Below are 26707 nucleotides of genomic sequence, written 5' to 3' on the forward strand. Positions count from 1 at the left end.
TGAAGTTAAATTAAAATTTTTCACATGATTTTTACAATAAATTACTCACGTGAAATTCACATAAAAAAAATTTAAAATTAAAAATTAAAAAATTAAAAATTGTTTATTAACATCTTAGGCAGCAACCATTTGATTTTCTGGGGGGGGGGCTATGGTTTTTTTTGGAAAAAAAAGTTTGTTTCCAGCTTTTGGAGAAAAAAATAATTTGTTTTTGATTCTGAGAAAAAAAAATTGTTTGTTTCACCTTCAGCTGCCACTATATGTAATGCTAAAATTGAAAGAAAAAAATTGTTTTCGACTTGTCGCGAAAAAAAAAGTTTGCACAGAAAAAAAACCATAGCCCCCCCCCCAGAAAATCAAATGGTTGCTGCCATATACCTTGCAGGACATGTTTTCCATTGAAAATCTTAATTTATTTTAAACATGTTAAAAACAATCTAATTTCAGTGAAATTCATGTGAACAATTCACAATAACAAACATGACAAAGTTCATGTGAAAAAGTTATATCTAATGTTAACTGAATTAAAACATGGAATTCATTAGAGAAATTTAACATTCTTGAGTTCAATTTTTGTAACATACAAGTATGAGATACAAATTCACCTGAATTTTATGTATTCCAATATTTATTCCATTTTCTATTTGAAGAATTTATAATCATTGAAGCTGTTCACCTTTGTCTGAAGATTTTCCATAAAAGGGGCACATATAATCATCAAAAGATTTAATTACTTATCTTTTTATTTGGCATAAATTATCTCCCTTGATAGTGGATTAGATGCAACTACAAAAAGTTTTTTATTTATCTCTTGTAGAGTCATAAGAGTGGAATTTGTAAATATATATGTGTGTATACATCTTTGATTTCAAATTTCAGATACCTAGATTAATTTGAAGGACTAATAATAGTAATATAGCTTTATCAGTATTATTAATAAATATCTCAATGATTCTAGGATTAAACATTTTTTCTAGAGGTTAGTGATGTATAAACCAGGGTGATTAACTCAGTAACTGAATAAAGTCCGTTGGTAATGTTTGTGAGTTTGAAAAATGTGTTTAATCCTTATAATTCTTAAACCAAATCTGAGAATACTATAACAGTTACACATATATATATATGTGTTATAGTAGTCTCAGAACAAACAGGTGTTTCATACAGTAAGTTATGGCACTTGGTTATAGATTTGCATATCTTATTTAGGATTTTCTTATTTGTAACCCTTGTGTTATAAAAATGACTGAATGTATATACATTAACATTGTACATGTGAGGCTATTAAAATTAAAAATTACCTGGTTTGGTTGTTCAAACAAACGTGACCAATTAACATTGCCAATACATAATTGTTGATCATTCTGATTATCTGTCCAAGTACAAAACTATGCTAACAAGAAAATACACATGAGCAAATAGAAAGTACTTGAAAATATTTCAGAGTGTAACTGTTTGAGGTCTGAGGTTATCTATCCTGTTCAATGCGGCTCATAATGTTTAGGGGAAAGAAACACTACTATCGTGTTTAAATCACGACAAACACTTAGTCTACATACTTCGTTCCGTACGGTACTGCATACCAATTAAAGTAGTAGTTGATTACAGCCATAAATCCAATAAATTAAGAAAAGTCAAAAGAATGAAGGATAAAAACAACAGTAACCCGTTGGACTTACGATGACATAAAACTAAAATTGTGCCAGTGACGGATCCAGCAATTCCATAAGCAGTGGCTGATCTAGAAATTTTCATAAGTGGGGGCCCATTGGCTGTATAAGAGGGGGGCCGCTCCGGTCATGCTTCAGTGATTCCTTATATAATCAATCATTTTTTTTCTCAAAAAAATACATGAGTGAATTCAGGTATTGTGAATTATAAACAGTTAGGAACTTCAACATTTGGCAACTTATGTTTTAGAATATTTCACGTCAAATTTAGTAAGTAAAATTTTGATTTGATTGGTCATTTTGACAAACATGTGAAGATAAGAACTGGTGAGCTTTTTGTTGCATATAATAAGAAGATAGTGTTAAAAATGTATGCATAGTTCATGAGTTGAGAATTATAAAACAAAATATATTGTTTAACCTTGGACAAACTGATCAAGTCCAACATATAGCCCCCCCCCCCTTGGATCCGCCTATGATGTAATTTTAAATGAAGGAGGCGAAGGAGGCAGTAGGAATTTGAAACTTCTAGCTGTCAGCTATGCGGTATGGGCTTTGCTCATTGTTGAAGGCGGTACAGTGACCTATAGTTGTTAATTTCTGTGTCATTTTGGTCTCCTGTGGATAGTTGTCTCATTGGCAATCATACCACATCTTCTTTTTTTATATTTATAGGACATTTCCTAATAATATTACAAGGCCGAAAATCCAAATTGTCACAGATTCTTAACTGAACTTCTGTCAGATTTATAGTAAAATTTCTAATTCACTGACAACTGTTGGACACGGTCACAGGCAGGGGCGGATCCAGAATTTTAGAAAAGGGGGTGGAGCGAAGTTTTTTAAAGATTTTTTTGAAGAAAAAAAGGGACTCTTTGGGGCTAAAAAACATAAAATAAGTGTAAAATGCATTTTTTTAATGGTTCCCTATTTGGGCATGTATATTTTAAAGTTGGTGTAAAGTGTAAGGGTTGGACATTTTAAATTTTTATGCTGTATTCTCCCTATTAATTGTCTTTCATAAAATGATAGAATGGAACCAAAGCTATGTACTGATATATAATTACATGTGGGAATTGTCAGTAAAAAATAGACATGGAAAACTCTCGTTTGTTGCATGTTAAGTTAGAATAACCAGATTTCTTGTTGTAAACCAGATATACGCTGGGCTATTCGATGAAAATTAACAATACGACCGACACGATTTAAGAAAGACAAACAAGCAATTTTTATCCAAATGTTTCAACCAACAAAATTAAGGGAAGTGAGGGGTTCCAAATTAACCAAAGGCTACGAATAAGTCTAAAATGACAACGAGTTTATGAATGACGATCGACAAATGGAGACATAAAGGCCATAACCACTGAGCAGCTGCTTGCAGTATGGTCTTGAAAAAAGGTATTAAATATATCAGTTCGGCGAAACAAGTTGACATTCCAGTCACACATGCAAACCCCCGCCCCCAAAAAATATGCCCGGTTTTTTATTCATCATGTTTATTTAATGCTAAATAATTCTGTTCGAAATTTTCGTTTCTAAAAGCAAAAAAGTGGACAAGATTATTGTTTTCAATCCAGATACAGCAATAATTTGTGTTTTTAAAAGGCAAAAACCAGAGTCAGATTTTTTTCTTTCAAATATGCCTTCTCAAACAAATGGTTCGTATCTAGAGCTTATGTTGACTGAGGATCATCATTCAGCTATGTTATTTCTAGTTAAAATAGGCTGAGGCGTTTTGGGTAACACATGTTTTTGTAGCCTGGTAAATAATATTGCTTATTTTATGAAAGTGTAATAGAGTATAACCGTTTCTGTCTCGTGGAATTGTGAAATAGAAGTCAATACATTCTTGCTCAATCCTGTGTCGCTTTGAAGATGTCATGATTGCCATCCTCAGTCTATAGCCATGTGTTACTGTAATTTGAATTTCAAAATGACTGAGTGACGTTTTTAAGGCGAACTGGTCAACTCCACTATAGCGAATCACACGACTTTAACATAATCAGTAAATAACAGCAAAAAACATCATTTAAGGTAAAGAATTGTCGCATGAAAAAAAAATACACGGGAAATGGCAAAGTTCTCGAAGTCTTGTCTTGAAGTCTTGTCTGATTAATCAGTTTACAAAAAAAAATGTCCAAGCAAAACCCCTCTACGCCCCCTCCCCTTTGCCCCCACCCTTTGGAACCGCCACTGACAGTGATACTCAAATTGCAGACTCTTAAATGATTCCCGGATCCCGAAAGGGTCAATCCCGAAATCCCGAGCTTAAAAACGCCCGATCCCGAAGTCCCGATAAAGGTCCTATCCCCCCTCTCTTATTAGTAATAACAAAAATCTGTGTTTTCTGTGACCTCATTTTGTAAAATATATGTACATGATATTTTATTTATTACACTCTAACTGTCTACCAGTTACATTTAATTATCCTCTGATTTAGAGTAATTCTCGTTTGTCAATTTTCCAAATTTTACCATCATGCCCCCCTCAGCACAGTTATTTAATTATGACTGGAACAAAATGTGAATGAGTTATAAATAATAGATAATTGATTGAATATCCTTTATTTTAATAGTTTTTCTTTATTCTCATGATTCTTCCAGAGACACTATATATGCTCTGAGAATAATGATCCTTTATTCTATATTTTTGCTTTTTAACTAACTTTTTTTTTTTTTTTTTTTGTCCTTATTTAATTCCCCATTCTCGATTCCAGACTAAGTTAACTCTCACATAAATGATATGATATTATCATAGACATATAATGTATCATATAATGTATTATATGTCTCTGATATTATACGTAAATGTACGAAAGCTTGGATCCTCCACGGATCCTCGAATACGGAAAACCGGAAATCTTTTCACCGTGGTCGTTTTTGTATAATATGACGCGAAAGGACGCTCGTCTGCTGATGTTTGAAATGGTTAGACAGTTGATACAAAGAACTTTGTTGTTTTAAACAGATGGTTCAAAAAGCTATTGTAAACAGATATACTGAAATGGGTTACATTACCGATTAACTGGAAGAAACCGGGGAACGAAACATACATTTTAAAAAGTCATCGCAACAAAGTGTATCCGGATAACTTTTTTGTACTTGTCCAATGAAAGGTAAATATAACTAACCATGCACATTTTTAGGACAATGTTAGACTAGTTTTATACTTTCATGAAAAAATATATAGTCACTTTATCCACGTCATGCATGTAAACCCCGTAAATCAGTAAAAAATTGAATAAAACGGAAGCAAGTCAGCTCACCCCACTGGTAAAACGCCAAACGCCCCACTTTTTTAACAACACGGCTTGTTTTTTAAATTGCTCCACTCATTTTTAGGGAGCTCAGTCTCATTCATCTACCATTTGAATTGTACAGGAGAAAAGAGGGTGGATCTCCTGTAGTTGGTGATCGCAATACTGGTATACCAGTATTACCAGTATTGTCAACAATACTGGTATACAAATTTTGTACCAGTATTGTCACTTTAAAAAAAAAAACAGCAATACTGGTACATTACTGAATGACTGATATACCAGTATTGTAGTTGTATTGTTGACTATACTTAAAGATTTACAGTGGCGGATCCAGAAGTTTTCATAAGTAGGGGCCCACTGACTGCCTAAGAGGGGGCCGCTCCAGTCATGCTTCAGTGATTTCCTATATAATCAACCAATTTTTTCCCAGAAAAGGGGGGGCCCGGGTCCCCTGAAAAACCCTCTAAATCTGCCTCTGATTTAAAATGAAAAATGAATTTTTTAGCAAAATTGGTTAGTGAAGATCAAAGGGAGGTTAAATGAACTCAAAACGATAGTAGAGGATAATTGTGAAATCTATAGCTATTTTACAACCAATTAAAAATAATTAAAATATATACAAACAAAGGATTATTGTTATTAACTCGTATTATTCAAACAATTGTTAATTATAATATAAATATTTGCTAAAAATTTTATGATATAATTTCTATAATTTATTTAATTCAATTTAGATAAAAAAATAAAAAATAAAAGCTTATTATCAGAGTTATTATTTAATAAATTCAAGCAAAAAATTACACTCTAACACTGATAGATAGATAGATCTTTATTCTCATTAACTAAATAACATAGTTACAGAGATGATAATATATACAATACAACATATTTTGCATGTGTGAAATATACATAAATAAATGTAGTTTAACCAGGAGGACAGACTTCCACTGATATATAGTTAATAAATCTACACAATTTTTCTAGCAAGACAATATTGACTGTAGTGAATACATTTTTAAATTTAAGAATATTAACATTTGTACAACAATAGTGTGGTAAATATTTATATCGTTCTTTTTTGAAAAAAGGACAAGACATTACATAATGGAATTCATCGCCGATGTCAGCAGATTCACAAAGGTGACATAGCCTCTCTTGTCTTTGAACATTTTGCCATCTCCCCGTCTCCACTGGCAAACGGTGATTGCCACATCTAAATTTACATAGTTACAGTGCATTTTTTTAACGATAAAACTGTAATATAATTTTCAAATTTAAGTTCTGTTTTGAATAATTTATAACATAAACCTTTTGATGATTGATTTACATTTGCAAACCATTCTTGTCTAAACTGATCTTTTAACTTTTGTTCAATACTTAATACAATCCAATTTTTTGAGATACAATCTTGATTTTGCCAAATGTTTGACATACCACAATTATCAAAGATACTTTTGATAAATAACAACCATTTGTTTTCAATTCCATACTTATTATAATTAATATATATCAACTTATATAACATTGACGAAATCTTGTTATCAAGTGTGTCATTAAGAAGGTTGCACCAAAATTTTATCATCCGTAATTTAACGTATAAAGAAATCGGATATCTTCCCAATTCCCCGTAAACCATAAAATTTGGAGTCGATCTTTTTAACCGTAAAACATGCTTACAAAAACTCAAATGTACTCTTTCCAAAATGTCAAGATTTTCGTATCCCCAGATTTCGGCCCCATATAAAAGTATAGGTAAAACAGCTTTGTCAAACATGTCAAGTTGGCATTCTATAGATAGATGGTTTGATCTACACTTCTTAATAACACAATACATAGCTTTAGTAGCTTGATCTCTAAGATATTTTCTAGTTGCAAAAAAAGATGCATTTCTAGAGAATATAACACCAAGGTATTTATAGTTCTTAACAATTTCTATCTCTTCTTTATTAATATAAAATTTCAAATTATTCTGTGGTCTACCTTTTGAAAATATCATAACCTTTGTCTTGTTAATATTAATTTTAAGTTTCCAGTTTTCACAATATTCAGCATTTACATGTACACCATCGAATATTTTTACAGATATTTTAATACATGTATACAAAGATCATATGCATTTATCTTATTAATCTTTCACAAAATAATTAATAGATATCATTATCTATTAAACTTAAAAAGTTGTTTTTTAAAATAGGAAAACCAGCTGATTATAATCAAATTAACTAGTTTTTTTCTAAATGAATGTTAAGGGTAGTTAAAGCAGTTGATTCAGAACCATGGGCAATACAATTTGTAGCAGATATATCTACTGGTACAAACACTAATACCAGACAAGCACGCCAACAGTAAGAGAGCTATACAGGTGCTACATATATCTGAAAAAGCTTGTAATCTAGTTAGCGTAAGAGAAAGTCCACAGAGACTGAATACCTAAATATCAATACAGGAAGTGTGGTAGGGGGAGAGGGGAGGGTTGCAAAAATGTCATCTGAAACAGAAATAGACGTCACAGCACCACGGCCAATGCTGATGATACAAAAGCTATAGCAGCAATGTCAATATAAAATTCACTAAAATATACTATGAGTATTGGAAAAAGATACCTGAAAGAAAACATAGAAGAAAAATAAGAGTTTGTTAAAATCCTAGGACAGGTTCCTTTAAGAAAAGAACATCAAAATATTTAAAACTTTCTTTGATGACAATCGCAGTCTATGTCAACACCAGTTAGACATGCAATCATTCCTTATAAAATTGTCATGTCATATGTTAATTTCATTATGCATATGTATGTAACACCTTTAATAAACAATTAATTACCTATATGTATTGTTTATTTAAAAAAAAAACCACAATACTGGTACAATACTGGAATACAATACTTGTACAAAATTTTTATACCAGTATTGTGCACAATACTAGTATACCAGTATTGCGATCACCAACTACAGGAGGGGGGTTGGGGGTTGGATGAAATTGAAATATCGAGGAAGAGTTTTGAGTAAAAAATTATCCTAAAAGCCAGGACCCCCCCCCCCCCCCCAAAAAAAAAAAGTAACAACAATGCAGGATAACATTTTCATCATAGCCCCCCCCCCCCCCCCCAAAAAAAAAAAAAAAGAGTAACGACACTGCAGGATAACATTTTCATCATAGCCCCCCCCCTAAACCCTTGAAAATCCAAGTGGAAACTACCTTACCAACTCACCCCACTTTATACATGTTATATGCAACTTTGGATCAAATCCAGTTAAATATCCAGGTTTGAAATTAGCAACGGCCCATTTGCCCCTAAAATTTGGAGTGGGCTTCTAAAACTTCTGCTTTTCTTTTAAAAAACTATATGAATTGTGTAAAAAATATAAGATGTGGGCTACTATGCCATAATTTGAACTTCAGCTTTTATCCGACAGCTTATATGTCGGATAAAAGCTCTACAGAACTTAATTATGTTGTATATATTGTTATATGTATAACTGACTTTAAATAAATCTTTTATGCTTTTATGCTCATACTTCAATCCCTAATTATACTCCTGCCAACATTCAGGACAGTGGCAACTCACCTTACTTGGGAAAAATCTAAATGAATACAACATCAATATACAGTGCTCCAGCTAGAAATCAAAAGGGGCAGGGTGCCAGTGGAGGGCAGGGCAATTTTTTATGATAGGAAAAGGCACTGCTCATTTCTTTTGTTTACGTTTCTGTGTGTATCACGAGTTCATATTCTTTTTTTTACTGTATACATGGTATATGTTGTCAATAAAGATGCATAAGGTCCGAGACCGCAATAGTCGTCCCTTGATTTTCGTTATTCACGAATATAGTCCCTAGTGTTGACAGTGGGTTACTTGCCATTAATTTTTATACCCCTTCCAAATTTATTTCTCCATGTTTAATGCCTCAAATTGCAAGAAAGGGGGTGAAATTACAGTGTAAAAAAATTTGGGTCCCTAATTTTTTTAGGAGAGTAGAGTTTGGTCCAGATGAAAAAGGTTAAAAATTAGCACCTTGGAAGCTGTCAAAAGATTTCAGGATGCCCTATATATAAAATTGTCCATATTTTGAGTTAGAGCCGATGAAGTTTTCTATAATTTTGATATAATTTGTCCCAAAAGTAGTACAGTACACTGTAAAAATTTCATTGAGAAAGCGCAGGTGGGATTTAAAAAAATTTATAAAGGTCTGCCAACTTGCCCTACAGTACTTTAAAAAATGAAAACTTATCTACTCAGATTTAAAAATAAATGTGACTGTCACCAGTAAAACTGCATTTGCAACCGTCAAATCCACAATTGATGGTGACAACTCTTCAACTACAGTACTGGTATTCCGATTCTAATTCATAACAAAAAGATATAATACGATGGAGTTTGAAAAAATGTATAAATTTGACATACAAAAAAAAACTGTGAAACTTCATGAATGATTTTCGCACAAAGACGTCATGGCTAAATATGACTTCATACATATGAAAACTTACAAATTGGAGGTTAATAAGTTGCCTCTTCGATTCAAATTTGGATAAAATCACTGTAAAACAGTGAATTGGAGATGGTGTTGTTCTATTAATGACAACATTGTAGTTAATCGAACCTTTGTTGATCCAATCAATTCAATATTGCGGCTCCCTCCTTAGTTTTGCCTTGTCAACTGGGGAAATGTATGTATTTATTGGAGAATACAATTATTTAACTACTCTTATATGCTTTATTTTTTTAGTGATTTGCCAGATAATTGCAAAGAAACCTGTTAATTGTATCATAATATATCTTATAGGTTTTTTAGCCAACTCAAAATCATGCTTTTAGGACCCCCTTGTTGTACTGAGGAAGTGGACTGCTCAAGAAGATGAAAGGTAATATAAATATAAAAATAAGAAAATGTAGTATGATTGCCAATAAGAAAAGAGAGGAATTTGTAAAAGTGAAAATTCACTTGTTTTCCAATCCTAATACTAATAAAACATTGACATTCATGACATTGTAAAAGTGTCTTATATTGTAATGTTTAAATTACCTAATTATTTAAAAAAAAAAATTATTTACACTAATGAGAAAAGACAACTCTCCATCAGAGATCAAAGTTAACAACTATAGGTCACCATACATCCTTTAACTATGAGCAAAGCTCATACATTATACCATGTATACTGTAAATTCTAAAATATTGTGTGCATTTATTATTGCCACCATTGCCATTTTCAGTGGCAGATCCAGAAATTTTCATAAGTGAGGGCCCACTGACTGCCTAAGAGGGGGCCTGCTCCGGTCATGATTCAGTGATTCCCTATATAATCAACCAAATTTTTCCCAGAAAAGGGAGGCCCTGGCCCCCACCTAAATCCTCCTCTGATTTTATCATTTAAGACTTAAATGCAAGTTTAATTTTTAGGATTTTGAGAAAAATCCTGTTAAATTCATAAAAAATATTTCAAAATGCGAGTTTAAATTATTGCCTTTACAACTAAACTCTGTCCCATTTTTATACGCCCGTCAAAATTTTGACGGGACGTATTATGGTATACAAATGTCCGGTGTACGCCCGTCTGTCCGTCCGTCTGTCCGGCGTAAACATGTCGCACCGTAATTGAGAATGACTTATCCAAATTTCATGAAACTTAATATAGTTGTTTCTTATGATGGTCAAATGATCTGTATACTTTTTGATGAAAATAAGATTTAAATGTTTTGAGTTACAGCACTTTGTAACTAAAACAGGGGTGTGTTTTTTTTCACATGTCGCACCGTATCTCAAAAACGTTTCTTGATTATTGCTTAAAATTTTACACACTTCTTAGTTATATTAATCTTGATATCTGTATACTTTTTGGTGATGATTCAAAATTTCATTTTTGAGTTTTTGACTATTTTGTAAAAAAGGGGGAGGTTTTTTTTGCATGTCGCGCCGTATCTCAAAAACGATTTATGATTATTGCTTAAAACTTTACACACTTCTTTGTTATATTAATCTAAAGATCTGTATACTTTTTGGTGATGATTCAAAATTTCATTTTTTAGTTATTGAGTATTTTGTAAAAAAGGGGGAGGGTTCAGGAGTTATGGTTCTTGAAAGATTGAAAAATGGAGTTTCCAGTCGTGTTCGTGCATTTACAAATGAACTGTTCTACCAAAGCTTCCCAAATTTTAATATATTGTTACTGATGACAAAATGGAGGTCAAGTTCAATAATGACGATTTTGACATTTACGGTTCAGGAGTTATGGTTCTTGAAAGATTGAAAAATGGTGTTTCCAGTCGTGTCCGTGCATTTTCTCATAAACCATTCAACCAAAGCTTTTGAAATTTTTATATGTTGTTACTGATGACAAAATAGAGGTCAAGTTCAATAATGACGATTTTGACTTTTACCGTTCAGGAGTTATGGTTCTTGAAAGATCGTAAAATGGCGTTTCCATTCACGTTGTTGCATTTACTAATGAACCATTCAATCTAAGCTTTTCAAATTTTAATATGTTGATACTGACTACAAAATGGAGGTCAAATTTGATATTGACGATTTTCACTTTCAGCATTCATCAGTTATGGTTCTTGTGATATTGCCAGGACACAAATAAATGTTAATAAATCCGGTTTGCTGTCGTTGTGACAGCCTCTTGTTGCCTATTAACTTAAAACAGCAAAACAAGATCTAATAAACATCTGACAGTAATTAATGCCTATAATGATTTTTTAACTGTACAGCAGAATAGATCAATTAAAACCAGAAAGTTCATACTGTACATATATTTATTAGCTAAGCTGTTGATCTTCTTTCTGTTTATTTACATGTTCTTTAAAATTTGCATTCACTCAAAAGTAAAAGTACATATAGTTCTGTAAAGGTATAAATTAGTGAGCATCAGTTCAATATGTTCATACTACATCTAGTTTTTGTCTGGACTTCATGGACTTCTTGATTAAATAATTTAGATTTTATACAATTTTAGCTTGTTACCAAAAGAATGGAAAGTACAGTATTAAGACCACTGGTGAACATGTAAAAATGTACATGTAGGTGTGAATGTCCTGCAAAAAGAACTGATATCAAAGTATGTTCATCTGCAGAATTGCAGTAAATATAAATAATATGATGCACTCTGTTCTCAAGTATAATTGTACACGTACACTTGCTTCTTTTTCTCTCTTTCCAATGTCAAGTATGCTTCAAGGCATCCTTACCCTGATCCCCTCCTGCTCCATACACACACACTCAGAAGTTCAAATAATCAGCATTTATATTACAAACCTACCTAGTCAGACTGGCATAAATATACAATGTATATTATGAATTGACAAGTTGTTCTTGTTTTGAATACATAAAATATTTGCCACTGGACATAGTTTCCGTACAATAACTTTAGTTTAAGTAAATGGATCTCTATCTATGAAATTTAAATACAAGGTTTGAACCCACAAAAGGAAGATTGGGATTGATTTTGGGGTTATGGTCCCAACAGTTTAGGAACAAGGAGCCCAAAAGGGGTCAAAATAAGTATTTTCCTAGGTTCCAGACAATTACTTGTGTATAAGTGTATGGATCTTTCTGAAATTGTACCACAAGGACTTGAAGGTTCCATACCAAAAAAAAAGGTTGGGATTGATTTTAGGGGTTATCCTGGTTATGGCACAAACTGTTTATGAATTAGGGGCCAAAAACAATACTTCTCTAATTACTTTGTATAAGTTGCTTATTTCTAGACCAATTTCAATGGGGTTTTATTCTTGAACTCTTGGGGTTCTTTAATATGCTGAATCAAACCCTGTATTAAGTTTTTTTTAATTTGGTCCCCGTTTTTATACGACCGCAAAATGTTTGCGTTCTTATATCATGTATATTAGTATCACGTTGTCGGCTATATAAAATCATGTACAATATACAATGCAATATTCACTTAACGACCAACTGATAAATTAAAGCAATCTTCACCATTCAGTGATAACAAGCACTCTGATTACCATTCTAGGGTTATGCCCCTTTACAAGTGGAAAAATTGAAGAATTTTTTAGTTTCTGTTCTCTTAACTTAAGTTTGTCTCAACTAAATTTAATGAAATGTGTATATAATGCTTATTACCTCTAACCTCAGTTTAAGTTCAATTTTTTGCAGCTTCACTTTTACAGTTCTTGAGTTATGTCCCTTTATAGCGTTATATGCTAGTCAGTAGTGGGGGCATCATCTGTGTCTTTTCGGACACATTCCCCATAAAATTTTTTTTAGAAGTTACTATTAATTCTAACCATGACTGTATGACATTTTATATTTTAATATTTTATGATGTATTTAAATGAGTAGTTATTGTTGCAAACTCCATTAGAATTTTGAATTGAGATCATTTTTGGAATAAGAGAAAGGGGGACGTGGAAAAAAAATTGGGGTGGGGGTCAATTTTTTTTTTCTCATTTTAGATTTCAGAATTTAAAAAGAAAATTTCTTCAAATATTTTTTCTTTGAGAGGATTAATATTCAACAGCATAGTAAATTGCTCAAAAGCAAAAAAAAAAAAATTAAGTTCATTAGACCACATTTATTCTGTGTCAGAAACCTATGATGTGTCAACTATTTAATCACAATCCAAATTCAGAGCTGCTGTATTCAGCTTGAATGTTGTGTCCATACTTGCCTCAACCTTCAGGGTTCTACCTCTGCAGTCGTATAAAGCTGCACCCTGCGGAGTATCTGGTTAAATTGGTCGCCATTTAGGTCCAAATACCATACATATTATATACACAGGTAATGTGTAGTACACATGCATGAATCGAGTTAGTTTTCATTATTAAAAAAAAAAAGGAAAATATGTAGTATCATTGCCAATGAGACAACTATTCATCAGGTCAAAATGACTGAATGTTAGCAACTAAAGATCACTTTACATGTATGTACAGCTTTCAACAATGAGCAAAACCAATACACCATCAAGCAAGCTATGTCCTGGAATGACAAGATGTAAAACAATTCCAAAGAGAAAATTAAGGGCCTGATTTACATAAATGCGAAAAAAACAACCATGATAAATACATGTAGTAAAAACAACAACTATTATTTCTCCACCCCAGTTGTTCACACGATATTTATGTATATATATATGTAAGTTTGGTAAATCATTACTTATCAAATTTATGTTATCATTTTTGCTTGATTGGTAAGCCAATATTTTATGGTTATTTTTTTTTTTAATTACAGCAACTGTATTCCAAGAGTCTGATGGCTGATAATTTATTACAGGATTTTATAGCAACATCTTAGAAGGATAAGTGCAAATGTATGAAGGAAGTCGTGGGTACAAATAGCAATTACAGCAGATACATGCAGGAGAGAACTCTTAAACAAAGACATGATATGGGAGTGATGTATTCAAGAAATCTCAAACACATGGAATTAAATATTGTGTATATTTTTCCAAACACAAGTACTTTCAGAATATAATACAATCATGACAATTCAAATTCAAATTATTGTGTCAAAATGACAATTATAGTCTAAAAATGAATAATGTTTTAAACTGAATTTTATATAAATATTTGAAATAACAAGAACTTTTATATTATTGTGAAGCCAAACTTTGAAATTTTCTAATGGTATAAAAAACTCATCATAGATACCAGGACTAAATTTAGTGTATACGCCAGATATGTTTGTTGTTTGTCAAAATTTGTTTTGAAATAAGAAGGAAACAGTTGTAAATAACTGTAAGGCATTCAATATGGCATATCAAATATATTTAACAGAACCTTTCTATTTTAATTTATTAATATAATGCGAAATGAGGTATAAATCAATCAGACAGCTACACAACAACAAAAGCATATGAAAGGCATTAAGGTGCTAACATACAGTCCCCAACAATAAACAGTTGTCTAAACAATGTCATGATCTACTTAGTTAACCAGAGTCTATACCAATCAAAGAGCTGCTATTAACACAATTTTTTTTAGGTATGCTTTTTATTAGGATGAGACTTAAGACAACCACTGAAACCCTGGCTTAAAACAGGCACACAAATATGTGGCAGGGTAAACTACTTTTTTTCTTCAAAATTTTAAAAGAAGCATTGGCCTCTTTTGCAAGTAAGAAAATTTCCACAATGGGATTGGATTGTCTCATGACTGATAACCACAAAATGACTTATATATACATATTAAAAATGAAATATTCATCAGTGCATACATATTCTATAATTGAATTACCAATCCTTACATCACTTTTTAAAAATATATTGTGACTTGAACATAACCAACAAAATTCTAGGAGTGAACTTAAGGTAACCTGGATATTGCTTGCCTTTTTTGTTTTATTACATCTTATCTCTTGCATTGGAGATATTGTGAGTTTGGATTTGTATTGATAAGGATCAAGAAAGAAAAATACAATTGAAGTATGAACACATAGTCAAGACCAAGAAGAATATTTATTTATATTAAAATAGAATGTGCACTAGATTAGCATTGACTTATCTAAAATATGCTCAAATACTGTGAATTTGTGTGATTGGTGCTCAATTCATCTTCATTTCATTTTAGAAAAATTAATACGAATGCTAGATTCAGGTTAGCTTCACATGAAAAAATTAACATGAATTTCATGTTAGCTGAGCTCAATTCACATTAATTGAACGCGAGTTTCATGTATAAGCTTGTTTCAGGTGAATCTCACATGAAATTTGCCTGTGTATATATATGGAAAACCAATGTATAACCCATTTAATTCACATTAGAACTTCCATACATGTCAACGATCATGGTAATTGGACAAATAGGAATACATTTTGAAAAATATTTAATACAGGCACAATGCCTTTTACATGCAGAAATCACGCATGTATCACAGGTGTATTTCCTTACACATGTGATTCACATGTGAAACACACGATCACATGTGTATATTATGCGTATCACACATTTTGCAAAATTTTTAATACAGGCCTTTTGTATGCAGAAATCACGCATGTATCACAGGTGTTTTTCCTTACACATGTGATTCACATGTGAAACGCATGATCACATGTGTATATCATGCGTATCACATTCGTTTTTCACACATGTGTCACATGCGTGGCATGAAACGTCTCTTTCACATGCGTGCGACACACATGTGAAACGCATGTGTCACGCATGTTCACATGTGTGGCATTTTTACCAGTGTAGGATATAAGAGGAAGAAAAAACTGTAATGATGGATAAGTGAAAGAGTTATAAATATTATATTTATGAAGTATAATAAATTTCTTATGTAATGGGTTTAGATTTTTGTAAGACTTTTACTTAGTTGTAAGAATAGATATAATAATTTTTCAGGGAGTTACTTGGACAGGCTTGGATGAAGCCATCAAAGTGTCATAGAGCACCTCATGTTCTCCTTGTTAGTAAAAGATTCAACGAAGTAAGTAATATAATAGAAAAAACAAAGGATATAGAGTATCAATCCATGACATATACACAACAAAAAAATACACAAAAAGCTAACGAACAGTGCTGTTATTGCTGTTCTTCATATCAAAGTCTAAAAAGTGTTTTTTTAAAACAGTACTTTTGAGTCAAGTTGGACTAAATTTTGTATAAGTTATACTTCATTATCAATCTTATAATCCTACAGCGTTGTAAATTTTGTGGTAGTTTGCAGGCCTCAAAAGCAAATAAGTTATGGGTTTAATCACAGCTGGTTTGTTTCTATTTCTATGAATTTTTGCTTCTTCACAAAGCATGCAGCATTAAAAGTAAGATCAAAGTGTTCTGCTGATACAATTTGATAAAAGTGGCTTGAAGGTTCATATAATTGAAACAACAACTCAACAAAAAAATAAAACTTCACAGCTTATAGCATTTCTTTAAGGGCACACAGTACTAACGTTACTGCTTAAGTACTACCTCGCATGTTATTTAAGGGAGACAAATCAATACAACATTTAGTTTAATGTACAATTTAATACCAGACAAGAATTGTAGAATTAACTTTAGGTTTAGATATCTGTCACCAAGGTCCACTCCAGAGCACTGTTAGATAAGGGGGAGCTAACTCGTATGTGCTGGAACCAAGGGACAGGGGGTCAGTCTATCGCTAGACTTAATGTTCTGATAGGCATAGCTAAAACGCAAGGAAGGTTTTCATAATTTAATTAACGATAACGATTTAAATGAATGATAACAAATCAATCAATAAACAATGCCAAATAATAATAATCTAATTAAAGTACAAAGTATCAATTCAAAATAACAAATCCAAAGTAAAACTATTTCTCTTTAAAATGTAAAATATAAAATAAATGCCAAAACTACTAAAACATAAAATGTACTTACCGTATATTTTCGAATTTAAAGCGCATCGTTTTATAAGCCGCACGGCCGTTTTTTGGGGGGAAGATTGTTTTTGTCCTTACATAAAACGCACCTGAATATTAAGCGCACACTGAAGAAAACATATATTTATTCTACTGACCTGATAGTGTCATGAATATTTTCTCCTTTTGTAACTCACACCGTAATTTGTTTCATTTCTATTTTCAGATTGGTGAGAAAGTTGAGAGTATTTTTGAATATATTTATTTGTGTCATATTAAAATAAAAAATCGTAATAAAATAATTATACTTTTCTCATTGTTTTAATTATGCCAGTTTCGTTTGATGTTTTTTGTCAACAATGGCCATGTGTTGACAGCTTGGGTGTCCATTGAACCTTGTTGTTTTGATTAAAATTAGTATGGTATTGATTGCTTGTTTATTGTTTGAATTGGCATTAAGGATTTAAATTAATCTTAAAAATGTATGCATGAAAGGTCACCCAAGCCATAAAACTGCCATTGTTTACCTTGATTATGACCTACTTACCTGTACCCACGTGTGAAAACTGTTCACTCAAAAGTCAAGATTTTTTTTTAATTAAATCAATCTTAAGAATTTTATTGTTGTCTATAAAATAAAAGTTGAAGTTCTGAACGTAACAAACATTTTTCAATTTTAATTTGGATGAATACAACAAACAAAACAATTTACTTTTTGCAAGTCATTGTCTATTTTTAAATGAAAGTGTTATGAGCAATGACAAGGGGGATTAAAAGAAGACGGCAATAAATAAATGTTTTAACAGATTAAATTATAAAAATTAGTAATCTTTTTTTTTTAGTTAAACATCCAATAATATTTCGTAAAGATATTTCGTTTTGAAACACAATAAAACGACAAACAGTTACTCTGCAGTATTTTATCCTGTTTGGTACCTCTTCTCAAACACGATTATCTCTCTTTGTTTATGAAGCACTTTAAAGTGTCGATTTAAGCACATGCATCACCATCGTCATTTAAAGAAACTTGTAATATTGGCCAGACACACAATCACTTTCTTTATTATTTCATTAGAAAATTTTATATTAAAACACATTAAATCAACTAACAACTACATATTTATGATAAATACACAATTAATATCCTGTATGGACACAGTTATCTTTCTTTGTTTACGAAATGAACACTAAACACATGGTTATCGACTTCCTGTAAACCAACAATGATTGAATGAAATAAAAACAAACGATTTAGTTAATATATTTATTTATTCATAACAAAATATGCAACATTAACAATTTATCAAGTCACTGCAAGCACTTGACAATCTGACTGTCTCCAGAAAACAAATCCAGATATTTTTTTCTTTCACCGTCGTCCTGAAAACAGAAAATAATACTTACATAACACGCACCCGAGTATAACACGCAGGGACAAAGACAGAGAAAAAAACCTGCGGCTTATTTAACGATTTATACGGTAATCTCAATTTCAAAATATAAAAGTCTCAAAATAAAAGTTTTCTCAAAAGTATAATTTTCTAAAGTTAAATTATGAGTCAGAGATAAATTTTGTCTCACACTACACAGTCAACTGGTAGACTGGTAGACAGTCTTATAGGTCCAGTATAATGACATGAGTAGTGTGAGGTTACGCTTCCAAAACACTGACTGTTTTTACAAAATTTCCCAACAATATTTATACTAAAATCCGAAATAACTCAACTTGTCCCGACACGTTAATAATACTCTCATTAGCAAAAATAGACATTAATTAACAAAACCTAATCCTATAATGTTTTGATAAAATCTTAAACTTTCAAAGTGACATATGCTAATTACAATTAATATTTCAAAATAAAGTGCTTTGAGCAAACTGTGACATTTTGAGTACTAATGCCACAGCATAGGTAAAATTAAATAAACACATTAATTAAAATTTTACTAAATACAAACAAACATTTTCTTTCTAAAAATAAACATATTTTTTATCCAAAATAACACTAACACAAATGTAAGCCAAATAACACACCATGACATATTCCCCCCTACTCCAATATGTTTGTCCCCAAACATGATATATACATTCAGTAATAAGAAATAGTATGCGTGCACTCACACTAAGTCCTAGAACTACCTACCCCGAAAAAAAAAAATGTTTTAGAAAAACTAAATAGATTTACATGCTACTAAAATACTATTTTCAAGTCTCAAACACTGTCCTAACGAGTCACAAATTATTTAAAACAAATCACCATGGATTTATCTCACTTTGGAACTCTCTAGTTAACTCTTTTAAGAAAGTGTTAATGCATCCATTCGGCACTTCATCAAAACTCTGCCATTCTGGAGGCATATTTGGGTTCATCCAACTTAACAAAAATTCCATTTTTCCACTATTGTCAACTCTTGCTTCATGTAATTCATACCCCTGACCACAGCTACTAAAGTCTTGTTTCAATGTTCCCTGGTGTTTTTCCTTAAGATAGCTCAATTTCTCCTGCAGCAATCTCTCCTCAAATATTGTTGTAAAGTATTTGATAAAATTGTGTGCATGGTTACGAACAGATGTAATGGAATGCCACCTCTGAATAATTCCGGTTTGAATAAGAAAATAAGCCCTTTGATTTATAAAACGCACTGCCAGTAATTTTTCAGGTTGTGAATAATCCAAAGAAGGGTTGTTATTAGTTGATAGCATATTTACAGATTCCTTTTGCGAATTGGTACTAGTTTCGTTATTTTTTTCATTTCCTTGTTTGTCAGATTTATTAAAGAATTTATGCTTGGTTTGATTCAGAGGTCTTTTTCTCTTTTTCCCGCTCATAGTTCTATCTGCATGGAATTGACGCACTATATTTGTCGGAATTTTGCATGGAAAATGCCACTCAGTTTGTCCTGTTTTGAATTTTATTTTGTAATATAGTGTACCATTACCTCGATTTGAAGCCATTAGACGGTCAATGTTTTCTTCCCTAAATGGAGTACAATTTCCACGTTTACAATCTTGACACGATGGTTTGGTGTTGCCAACAGGTGGATTGCGTGGTTGGTTCTGGTTGTTGTTACCAATTCTCTGGTCTCTGTTTGGTTGTTGTCTATCATTGTTGTTATCATTTTGCTGTCCCCTGTTCTGTTGTTGTCCGTCATTGTTGTCTCCATTTTGCTGTCCTCTGTTCTGTTGTTGTCTGTAATTGTTGTCCCCATTTTGTTGTCTTCGATTTTGTTGTTGTCCGTCATTGTTATCTTGTCGACCTATTTCGTCTGGATCTAACTCGTCTTCATCATTTTCATGTTCTTGAGGTGGATTAGTTGGGCGAGTGTTAGGGTCATAGTATGGTTTCAACCTATGAGCAGTAACTAGTGACTTCACTTCTTTGTTGTTCGCACAATTTCTGATTCTATATGTGTGGTTTGATCTATTCACAAGAGTTATATAATATGGACCTACCCATTTACGATGCAATTTTGGAGCCTTTCCTACAGGAACTTTAGTACAGTATAGCCAAACTCTTTGGGTAGGTCTAAATTCTGGTTCCTGAGTATTCTTGTCGTATTGGCGTTTATTTCTCTCTTGGGCTACTTCTATGTTCTCTGACGCAATTTTCCTGGTTCTCTCTAAATTTTGTAGAATTCTTCCCAAGAATATCCTGTGATCTTGGGCCAAATGTTCCTTAGGTATTAAAGAAGTGTCTATCGGTAGACACATCTCTCGTCCAAACAACAAGAAAAATGGTGAGAAATCAGTTGACTGAGTTGCTGGAGTGGCTCGGTATGCCATCATGATTCCTGGTAATAGATGAACCCAGTCATCTTGCTGATCTTTAGCATAACTGCGAATAGATTGGAGAATAACGGAGTTCATTCTTTCTACAGATCCATTGGTTTGCGGATGATAGGAGCTCGTTAAATGTCTTGTAATCTGAAACATTTCAGATAATGCTTTTACAAGGTTCGAGGTAAAATTCCTGCCGCGATCTGATATGAGAACTCTAGGTGCTCCGTATCGTGTGATAATCTCCCTGTACAGTATTCCTGCTACCTCACCAGCTTCTTGTGTTTTTAAAGGGAATATTTCACTCCACTTAGAATAGCTGTCCACCACTAAAAGTACATGCTTGTATTTGTCTGGAGTTGTAGGTAGACCACTAAGTATGTCCATATGCCATCTACTAAATATGTCATCACTTATTTGTGGTTTAAGAGGTGGTCGTTTAGCACCATAATTCCTTTTCGATTGTTGACACACTTCACATGTCTTAACGTATTGTTTAATATCCTCATACATTGAAGGCCAAAAGTACTTATTACGAAGTGATGAGTATGTTCTGTCGAAACCTTGATGACCACCGCCTAGAATACAGTCATGGTAAGACCTTAAAACGTCGTCACGTAAAATTCTAGGAACAGCTATCTGTTTCACTAAACGCTCATTTCTCGGTACTTGTTTACACCTCTTTGAATAAAAATGTTTTAAAATTCCATCCTCTATTTCAAAATTGTATGATTCTGCTACTATTGTTCTCGCTAAAATTGCATCATCTGGTAATTCTCTATTAAACTTATAATTGTAAATTTCGGAAAAGTCTCGACACTCTTTTTGATGTTTGGATAAATTCTTAAGTTCAGGTTCTTGAATTTCAGTTTCTTGTATGTTCGCGATTACATTTTCCTCACTTTCTCCTTTATAAAAAAACACAGTTTCAGTGTACTCCTTTTCATTTATATTGTACAAATGTTCTGCCAAATCGGTTGAATCTTGTGCTGTTGAATTTGTGTACTGTTGTCTGGATAGACAATCGGCAGTATTCTTAGAGCCTTCACGGTGTATAATCTTGAAGTTGTATCCCTGAAGCAGCAAACTCCATCTTCCTAGACGACCTTGACAGTCTTTTATTTTCTGTAGATACTTCACGGATACATTATCAGTATACACAGTGAATTCTTGATTTGCCAAATAATGTTTGAAGTGCTGTATACCATCAACTAACGCTAAAGCTTCTTTTTCTGTGATATGCCACCTAAGTTCAGAGCCACGCAAAGATCTTCCACCATAAGCAATGGAATGCTCAACTCCATTCTGAATCTGACTCAGCACATATCCCATTGAATATTCTGAAGCATCTGTTGATAGAATAAATGGTTTGTCAAATTCTGGAAACACAAGGATAGGAGCAGATACTAGTGCATTTTTCAAAGTATCAAATGCCTTCTGACATTCCAATGTCCAGTTAAATTTCATATTTTTCTTTAAAAGTGATGTTAACGGTGTGGCAATACACGCATAGTCCTTAACAAATTTCCTGTAATAGTTTGCCATTCCTAAAAAACTTTTCACTTGTTTCGCATTCTTAGGAGTTTGAAAATTGTTCACTTTTTCTGTATTTTCCGGGTTTACTTTAATTCCATTTTTTGAAATGATATGTCCTAAATATTTGACTTCTTTCTTTGCAAATTTACATTTTGACGGATGTAATTTTAAGTTAGCACTGCGTAAATTTGTAAACACTAAATTTAAATGTTGTAAATGTTCCTCAAAATTCTTGGAAAAAATTAAAACGTCATCTATGTAGACTAACGCGATCTTAAAATTTAGCACTTTGGTCATTAAACACTGGAATGTCATTGGTGAATTCATCATACCAAATGCCAGTCTGTTGAATTCATACACTCCCTTGTGTGTGATGAAGGCACTTTTGTATTTTGTGGCAGGGTCTAACGGTACCTGCCAGAATCCTGAACGAAGGTCGATGGTCGAATACAGCTCCGGTTTGGCATCAGCTAAAGTATCCAAAATGTCTGACATGTGTGGAATTCCAAATGAAAGTGGCTCAGTTATCTTGTTTAGCACACGGAAGTCCACACAAAAACGAAATTCGCCATTTTGTTTCTTCACTAGAACTACAGGGCTGTGGAATGGTGATGTAGACTCTTCGATGATACCATGTCTCTCCATCTCATCTAATTGTCGCTCGATCTCAGCACGCATCTGTGGTGATTGACGATAAGGTGCTAAACTAACCACCTTATCGCCCTTTGTATGAATGGTATGATAGTGCATTTCAGTTTTACCAAGTTCAGATAAATCCTTGGCTTAAAAATCTATAAAGTTTCTGTTGTTGATTTAAACTTAAGTCTGTATCACTTAAATTAATCCCTAAATCAGCTAATATATCATCACTGTTATTGTTTGAATATTTCTCACTTTCTAAAACACTGCATAAAAATCCTTCATCTTGTTCTTTGAAAGCATTAATATTTCTAAAGTCAACTAGTTGTGCAACAGCAATTTGTAATTTCGAGTCCAAATAGATAGTTTGATTTGTTGGATTTAAAAGTCTGTAAATTCCCATGTTGCTATCATCAATTATTGAAACTGTTTTTCCCCCAGCTATAGAAAAGCGAGATTGAAGCTTATGGCACGGTTCTAAAATTACTGTACTTCCCATATGAAATTTTGGAATTTTAACTGGTATAATTGTTTCTGATTGAGGTTCTAAAATCACTGTATTCACGGTTTCTGCCAAAGCTATAACTGCACTATTATCTTGAAAGGTTGCTATGGTAACATGAGCAACACTATTTTGATGTTCAATGTTCATTGCTGTATTCTTTTGAGTCGGTATTGTTAAAGTCATGTTTTCAAAATCTGTTTTCACTTTATTGTCTCTCAAAAAATCTAATCCTAATATAGCTTTTGCATGTAGTGTTTCAAATATACGGAATTTCTGGTTAATTTTGTATTGTCCAAAAGATAGCTGTAGCACTATTTCACCAATTATTGCATGCACTTCTCCACAGACACCAATTGCACTATTGATTGTTGATCTCTGTATCGCTGTAGTGGTGTTTAGACGGTACAGCTGATGTTGACTGATACAGCTAAAAGAAGCTCCACTGTCCACTAAACATCTCACTTGGTGGTCTTCTAGTCCAATTTCGACAAAGTTCCTCTCCATGGTTGTAGTAAACTGGAAACTTGCTGTTCCTGGTATTACACTGGAAAGCTTGGCACATCTGTCTTTTTGGCAGCACCATCCTTTTGAAATTCTCTTTCTACCCATGATGAAATTTCTATTCCAATTACCAAACTGAAACTAAAAGTATTTTTTGTCAGTATATTGTTTATGTCCTATTCTCTCACCTTAAGTTACTCATCATATTTTATTAATTACGCAAATAAAATCTCTCCTGAACTAAATGTTAAATTCTATAAAGTTTTGCACAAACCAATCTTATAAAATTATTTGCACAAGTACAGTTTCTCCTGAACTGAATTTTAACTCCTGTAAAGTTTTTGCACAAACAAATATTTATTTAAAGCTAACAGAATCACACCAAGAATCAACATACATCTATACTTTTCACTTAAAAGTTATTAAAGTGTATTATAATAGGCAAGATGTACTTATCTTTTAGTTATGTGTTGTTGAATCTGCAACTTGTCTCTCCTGCTACTGGTTCTCTCTTCCTCTCATTGTCTCTCCTTCTGTAGTCTCAATTTTGAAATTTAAGTTTTAAATAATTTTGAATGAATTTTGCCAACCTACATTCTAGCTATGCAGTTTCAGAATCTCTTTTGTATCATGCCTCGGGTCAATCCACCATATCTGTCACCAAGGTCCACTCCAGAGCACTGTTAGATAAGGGGGAGCTAACTCGTATGTGCTGGAACCAAGGGACAGGGGGTCAGTCTATCGCTAGACTTAATGTTCTGATAGGCATAGCTAAAACGCAAGGAAGGTTTTCATAATTTAATTAACGATAACGATTTAAATGAATGATAACAAATCAATCAATAAACAATGCCAAATAATAATAATCTAATTAAAGTACAAAGTATCAATTCAAAATAACAAATCCAAAGTAAAACTATTTCTCTTTAAAATGTAAAATATAAAATAAATGCCAAAACTACTAAAACATAAAATGTACTTAATCTCAATTTCAAAATATAAAAGTCTCAAAATAAAAGTTTTCTCAAAAGTATAATTTTCTAAAGTTAAATTATGAGTCAGAGATAAATTTTGTCTCACACTACACAGTCAACTGGTAGACTGGTAGACAGTCTTATAGGTCCAGTATAATGACATGAGTAGTGTGAGGTTACGCTTCCAAAACACTGACTGTTTTTACAAAATTTCCCAACAATATTTATACTAAAATCCGAAATAACTCAACTTGTCCCGACACGTTAATAATACTCTCATTAGCAAAAATAGACATTAATTAACAAAGCCTAATCCTATAATGTTTTGATAAAATCTTAAACTTTCAAAGTGACATATGCTAATTACAATTAATATTTCAAAATAAAGTGCTTTGAGCAAACTGTGACATTTTGAGTACTAATGCCACAGCATAGGTAAAATTAAATAAACACATTAATTAAAATTTTACTAAATACAACAAACATTTTCTTTCTAAAAATAAACATATTTTTTATCCAAAATAACACTAACACAAATGTAAGCCAAATAACACACCATGACATATTGCTTGGGCATCTAGAATTCAATGTTCTACATTAATCATGGTTGAGTATCTGTACCTTATGTCGGCTTTAAATCTCCTTTTGTCTTAAGACAAGTTGTAATACATTCAACAGAAAGTATCTTAGATTAAAATCAAACAGTATTCCTCAAAGGACAAAAGTTAGATAAAACCAAAGATCTATGTTTCTATTTATTTCTCTCTAGGTTAGTAGATTGGTTGTATCAGAAATTGTCGGTCGACAGACTTTGACAGACAGAGTAGTGTGTATAGAGAAATGGGCAGCCATTGCTGATATCTGTCGTTGCATGCACAATTACAACGGAGTACTCCAGATATGTGCAGCTTTTGTAAACAGTTCTGTGTACAGACTGAAAAAGACGTGGGAGAAACTCACAAAACAGGTTAGTTTATTTGTGATTTTTATTATGAAAATAGCATGATTATTGAGAATTAGGCTTCTGCTTTAAAAGATTAATGTGGGAACATATATCTTTTACATTTTAATCACTTCTATATTTTGTATTTTAATAACATCTCTGTTGGTTTCATTGAGGTGCTCTAACATTGATAGGTTTAGATTAAATATTAACTCGGTTTGAAAATAAGCTTTTCTATAATTTTCTTTTATACTCTTATTGAAAAAATAATAATCGTTTTAGACCAAGCAAATGATAGAAAGATTACAGACTTTAGTATCATCTGATGGGAGATTTAAGAATATGAGAGATGCTCTACACAGGTAAAAATACTGACAAGAAATTTTTCACAGTAAAATATGGAGAAAAAAAATTGAAAATGAAATCAGTTTCAAAATATACATACAATATACACAGATAAAAAGTATTTGATAAATAAAAGGAGAAGTAAAATATAAATTAAAGACACAGAAATAAAACTTCACAAACTTTTAGAGAAATCTAGAGGTCAACATTTGCATGGTTTTCAAAGATGTGTTTATCTCAATGCCGCCTGACAGCTAATAAATAAACTGAACAGAGACTCAGTACAA

The 26707-nt window shown here is 32.3% G+C and overlaps 1 protein-coding gene and 1 long non-coding RNA gene across 14 annotated transcripts in view; both read left to right on the forward strand.

Moving 5' to 3' along the window:
* The window catches only part of LOC139521193 (ras-specific guanine nucleotide-releasing factor 2-like), a 168687-nt gene that overhangs the window by 138627 nt on the left and 3353 nt on the right, over positions 1-26707 (forward strand). For all 13 annotated transcript variants that reach the window (XM_071314533.1, XM_071314534.1, XM_071314536.1 and 10 more), the window contains 3 exons: positions 16223-16307; positions 25902-26099; positions 26358-26437. In XM_071314533.1, the coding sequence (XP_071170634.1) occupies positions 16223-16307; positions 25902-26099; positions 26358-26437 (363 nt within the window). The remainder of the gene's footprint in view (positions 1-16222; positions 16308-25901; positions 26100-26357; positions 26438-26707) is intronic.
* LOC139518578 (uncharacterized) lies at positions 4578-14412 on the forward strand. The gene is made up of 4 exons (XR_011663417.1): positions 4578-4782; positions 9708-9786; positions 11878-11979; positions 14112-14412. It is a non-coding gene; the product is annotated as an uncharacterized lncRNA (long non-coding RNA).

The sequence above is a fragment of the Mytilus edulis genome, chromosome 4, assembly GCF_963676685.1.
Source record: "Mytilus edulis chromosome 4, xbMytEdul2.2, whole genome shotgun sequence".
In the NCBI taxonomy this organism is placed as follows: domain Eukaryota; kingdom Metazoa; phylum Mollusca; class Bivalvia; order Mytilida; family Mytilidae; genus Mytilus; species Mytilus edulis.